At 43.4% G+C, this 5,645-nt stretch overlaps 1 protein-coding gene across 1 annotated transcript; it reads right to left on the reverse strand.

Moving 5' to 3' along the window:
* Positions 1-1,317: 1,317 nt before the first annotated feature.
* LOC128734637 (ribosome biogenesis protein BOP1 homolog) lies at positions 1,318-4,310 on the reverse strand. The gene is made up of 6 exons (XM_053828923.1): positions 4,107-4,310; positions 3,217-4,038; positions 2,484-3,159; positions 1,926-2,413; positions 1,573-1,868; positions 1,318-1,509 (listed from the first exon to the last, which is right to left on the reverse strand). The coding sequence occupies exons 1-6, from the start codon at positions 4,254-4,256 to the stop codon at positions 1,356-1,358; spliced, it is 2,586 nt and encodes an 861-aa protein (XP_053684898.1). The 5' UTR covers positions 4,257-4,310; the 3' UTR covers positions 1,318-1,355.
* Between the last annotated feature and the right edge of the window lie 1,335 nt (positions 4,311-5,645).

Consider the following 5,645-nt stretch of genomic DNA (forward strand, 5'->3'; position numbering starts at 1 on the left):
AATTTTAGTCTTAAATGCCATCATAAGAGTGTAATAAAATCCAAATTGTTACTTGGGGACTTAGCCTTTGGAAGGAGATTCTCTAAATTCCTGGTACGTGTAAGTGATGTTGCTTATCGACCAATTCCCTTTTGGCCCTTCATACAAGAGTTGGGAAGCATGACCAATCGTTGAATATCTTCAACTCTTTTTGACATGATAGGCTCATTGCTATGAACGGATGTTCTGCTAAGGCAGGTGGTAGTACTATATATTCATATTCATATTCATTTTTGAATCTCGAAGAGATTTCGAGGTTACGGCAAGATGATAGGCTTTCATGTTTGCTGTTCAACATCGCTTTGGAGGGTGTGATAAGAAGAGCGGGGATAGACACGAGTGGCACGATATTCACGAAGTCCGTCCAGCTTCTTGGTTTCGCTGACGACGTTGACATCATTACACGTACCTTCGAGAGGATGGCGGAAACGTACATCAGACTGAAAGCTGAAGCCAAACGGATTGGGCTTGTCATTAATGTATCGAAAACTAAATACATGAAAGCAAGAGGTTCTAGAGAAGTGAATGCTGACCTTCCTCCCGGATTCATTTAGACGGTGATGAAATCGAGGTGGTAGAAGAGTTCGTGTATCTGGGCTTACTGATTACCGCACACAACGACACCAGCAGAGAAATACAAAGACGCATTATGGCAGGAAATTGTGCCTACTTTGGACTTCGTAAGACGCTGCGATCGAACAAGATTCGCCACCGCACGAAGTTAACAATCTACAAGACGCTGATTAGACCGGTTGTCCTTTACGGCCATGAGACATGGACTGGCTCTTGGAGGACCAACGCGCCCTTAGTGTTTTCGAACGGAAGGTGTTGCGCACCATCTACGGCGGAGTGCAGATGGAAGACGAAACGTGAAGGAGGCGAACGATCCATGAATTGTATCAGCTGCTTAGGAAACCACCTATCGCTCACACCGCAAAAACCGGTCTTTTGCGATGGGCTGGACACGTCGTGAGGATGTCGGACGACAGCCCGGTTAAAAAAGTTTTCAATAATGATCCGACTGGAACGAGACGGCGGGGCGCGCAGCGAGCAAGATAGATCGATCAAGTGGAAGGCGACCTGCGGACCCTACGCAGACTACGTGGCTAGCGAATTGCAGCCATGGACCGAGTGGAATGGAAACGACTTCTTCGTACAGCAGAGGAAACTACAGCCTGGAGCTGATTAAGTAAGTAAGTTCTCAATAGCAGAAGTGACATACAAGCTCTAGTATTTTGTCAAATTTATATTTCAAAAATAAGTTGAAATAAAGGCAACGACAAATATTCTAACATTAAACATAGGTATTATACACTTTATGTAAACAATCGAATTGTGTGATCCGCCCCCGATGAAAACAACCACGGCTGTGTTGGGTGAAATACGACATCGAACACTCCGAAATCATTAACTCGGTCATGATGTTCCAACCGTCTGAGTGGGACGATCAATGGATTTTGCAGTAAGTCACTGAAAAAAAACCAACGATTAGCTAAAGTAGTCCAAGGTACAACCGTATCTACTAGAACATACTTGTAAACCATTCCGTGTGACACAATAACGCTACGGTCGTCACTGGCCGATGCAAACAAAGGATACCGCAGATGGAACGCCACATTCCGGACGGCCGAGTAGTGCAGCTTCAACTGTTGGTAGGGCCGAGTTGACAAATCCAGATCGAACCACATCATCTTTTTCTCATACGTAGCCACCAGTAGATTATCACCCTTCGGATGAATGGCCATGCTGGAGATCCATTTGCAGCTGGGGAAAAGCTTCTTAAGCAATTCCTGTTTGACCAAATCATATACCCGAACATGCCGTTGAGTCTGCAAAAGAAAATCCGGTAAACAATCGCATCAAACATCTCAAACAATTTTACTTACAGCAACAAAAAGACACGGTTTCACCGGGTGGAACAGAACGCACTGAATCAATCCTTTACTCTTGGAGAACGGTAACTGCGATCTTCGTTTCGACAGTTGATGAATCAGCACTGACCGGTTTGCAGCTTCCGGCATAACCGTCGCAAAATAGTCTCCCCTTCCATGCCACGTTACCTGTTTCACTTCCTTGAAATGGTCGATAACAATCCGCACGCCAGCTTTCCGCTCGTCTTCCGAAACCTCAACCCACTGTACGGCGGTTGTAATCCGTTCGTTGTCGACTACTTCTGATTTGGGAGCTTCCACCAGTAGGTCGTCTGTCTTTTTCACAATGAGACTGTCTCCAACCTTAGAATTAATAAGCAAAAGACGCTTTCCGGTGGCTACAGCAATCAGAGAAATCTTACTGTTGGGACACCATGCAACCGATCGGACGATATCTCCCGTCTGAATGGTTTGGATGCATCTGGCAGTAGAAATTTCCCAAACTAAAAATATGAAATAAAGTTTCGTTAAATGTAACCATTGATATCATTTTATCAGTAGAAAATAACTTACTTTTGACAGTCTGATCGTCAGATCCGCTCACCAAATATTCTCCTTTAGGTTCCATGCTAATCGAACGGATCATATCCGTATGTCCCTTGTAAATTAAGTTCTGCAGTGTTGGGAACGGTTGCAGGTCCCTTGGCGAGGGCAGCTTCGGTATAAGATACTCCGGTCCAACGGTCACTCGAGTTCTTTTACCACGAGGACAAAGGTACAAATCTAGGCAACGCAGAAACCGTTCTCTAATATATTTATCATAATAAGGGACTTCCCGCAGGGAGTTATACTTTTGCGGAATATAGTGCAGTTTTCTTTTCCAGGGCTCTTCTTCGTGACTGTTCCACTCAACTAGTTCCCGTTCATTGAACAAATACTCCGGCGGTGGATTGTACGATTCAGCATGCCCAGGCAGCGCTCGCTTAGGAGCAACAACATGATCGTGGATGCGCCGCATTTCCTCCCTTCCGTGATCGGTGTCCCATGCCATGTAAAACTTGGGACCCTTTTTCAGGGCCGCTAACTTCTCAGTTTCGGCACGCGTTTTTATCCATCCCATCTTTAGAGCGTGCACAAGGCGACCAATTTTTTGCTTCTCTGACTTGCTGGGCAAAAACGAACGCTTGTGATCCGGGATGTTACGAATTGGCATTTTTTCCACTTCCGAAGAGAACCACTCAATCCAGGGCTGTAAAAAATGCATTACATAAGAATAAACTAAAATAGAATGAGAGTTGGTACTTACCTCATAATCATTATAATGCACATCCGGATTGCTGCCAGACATTATTCTCTTTATAAGACCAATATCTTCATCGCTTAAAATCACATTCTGTCCCGTCTGGGGATCTTTTACCGTCCGCCAGAAGTTGGGGTCTTCCATTTTCTTAATGAAATCATCAATGGCGTCACTCTTCGGAGGTTTGATCAACTTATTTCCGTCCCAATCGTAGCCGATATGTTTGTATTCATCGTACCAATGCATCGGAATATTTCCCACGGTATTCCGAATATCTTCCTCATCCGACGTGTCCCCAGCTGCATACTCATCTTCTTTGAGTCGAGATTTTGATTCCGGACCTAACACTCCAACGCCCCTAGTTTTGACTTCGGTCTGCTCTAGTACACTATCAATATCGGCTAATTTTTCATCTTCTTGCTCAGCTGCTTTCAATAACTGAGCAGTTTCATCGTCATCTTCATTTTCAATTTGTTCATCAGGTTGTGTAGATACTCTGACTTTCAACGATCTACCTGGTTTAGCTAAAGCTTTTGGTTTTGCCGGTTCTGCCACGTCCTCTTCGAATTCTAGCTCATCATCACTATCATCTTCGTCATCCGGTTCTGGAGAACTGTCACTGTTCACATCGTCTGCCGAATCTTGCCCTTCATTGTCCTCTTCCGGCTCGCTTTCGTCTTCACCTGACTGATCTTCAAAATCGGAATCCACACTATCAAAACTTTGCACCTCATCCTCACTGCCTTCTGCTTGAGAATCGTAGCCCTCACCTTCCGAATCGGAGCTATCTTCATCGTTTTCATTATTGATGTTGGTTAGCAGATTTTCCTAAAAATGAAAGCATTAGAGATCCACATGTAACATATAACGTAAAGATTGTATGTCAGGAAAAATACCTCATCCGATTCATAATAATCGCTGGCAGAATCCTCGCCGTCTGGTTGGGACTTTTTGGCACTTAACTTTGGGGCAAGTTTTTCGACATTTTTCTGCTCCGAAGCTGCCGGTGCTTTCCGTTTTGTAGATTTCTGCTTGTTGGCTACCATTTTCGGTTAAATAACAAGAAATAATCTGTAAAACTCTGCAGAAATCAAACTCAAACTTTGTACACACGTGCGCGACCGATCAACAATGCGCCGTTTACATTAAAATTTCTGTGAATGACATTTTCATTCAAGTTGACAGCCAGTGATGTCAGAATGACTTCAATGCTTCAATGTTATTCTTTCGGCATTTTTTTAAAATTTCTAAAAATATTAAAATTGTTAAAAATGTTATATGAACCGATATCACCTGTAAGAACAGCAATTTCTAGTAACATTCTTATTAATTTCTAGTTAACATCCTGAGGGAATACAATAAATTTCTTCGCAATTCCTTCAATGCAATAAACATTGCAAAAAATTAAAGAATTAAGCTGCAAAACAGAACAAAACTATACGTCTGCTATCACTGCGACACTGCATTTAAGCGACAGCAGCGCCATGAGGGTCCAACGGCAGGTAAAGCAAACTCCATTTCAGAACCCAGTGACAGTGATGCCAGGGAAGTTTGAATGGTTTGAGCTAGAAATACTCACAGTAGGAGATACGCGGAAACTAAAGCCAACACTCAAAAAAATCGGCACATCAAGTTTACGTGAAAACATACGCAATTATCATCCATCACACTTTTCATATAATTTTCACGTGAATTATTGGCGATTTGCACTCATACTAACCAGTTCACGTGCGATCCCGGTAAATTTTATCAACTTTCCCATTAACTAGTATATGAAGTTCATGTAAGTTGCTGTACAGAAGTTTACATGATTTTTCACGTGGATGCGACGTGACGATTTTTTTGAGTGAACGATTTGGCATCAGTAGTAGTAGGGTAATCAACCTATTTTGGACCCCATCAGCAGCTGTACATAATTTGGACACTTCCATTTGATTTCGCTGTAAGTGTCCAAATTATGTACAGCTGCTGATGGGGTCCAAAATACGTTGGTTACCCTAGTAGTAGGGGAAAGCCACCATCATTTCAAGGACTTGCCAATGTATGTAGGTAGAATTACAGTAGATTAGGCTGACCAGATGTCCCGGATTATGCGGGACTGTCCCGGATTACTAAGCGTCCCGGAAAGTGTCCCGCATTGATTAATTTTTTTCTAAGGAATAGGAAATTATGTTACATTGCATGAAAAAACCTACTGCGGACACCGTACACCGCTTGTCAGCTGGTGCACACCCTCTCCAGTCACGGCCCCGGCCAGCCGGTACCTCGAATTCTGCATCTGACCAATGTCGCTGGTGACTGTTCTCTTTATTTTCAGCTTTCGCTTTATTATCCCCCCGTATTTCAATACTGGACAAACTCGGGGACAAATTGGTGCACTCACAAGGGCAAGTCGCTTAGAACATTGTTGCGGGCCCAATTTAGGGAACAGCTTA

Source organism: Sabethes cyaneus, chromosome 2, assembly GCF_943734655.1.
Source record: "Sabethes cyaneus chromosome 2, idSabCyanKW18_F2, whole genome shotgun sequence".
Taxonomy (NCBI): domain Eukaryota; kingdom Metazoa; phylum Arthropoda; class Insecta; order Diptera; family Culicidae; genus Sabethes; species Sabethes cyaneus.

Excerpts from the sequence above, each read along its gene's own strand:
- LOC128734637 (XM_053828923.1), bottom strand. The coding sequence starts at position 4,256 with ATGGTAGCCAACAAGCAGAAATCTACAAAACGGAAAGCACCGGCAGCT. Across the intron at positions 3,160-3,216 it reads TGCATTATAATGATTATGAG|CCCTGGATTGAGTGGTTCTC; the intron begins GTAAGTACCAAC and ends CATTTTTTACAG. Across the intron at positions 1,869-1,925 it reads AACCGTGTCTTTTTGTTGCT|ACTCAACGGCATGTTCGGGT; the intron begins GTAAGTAAAATT and ends TTTCTTTTGCAG.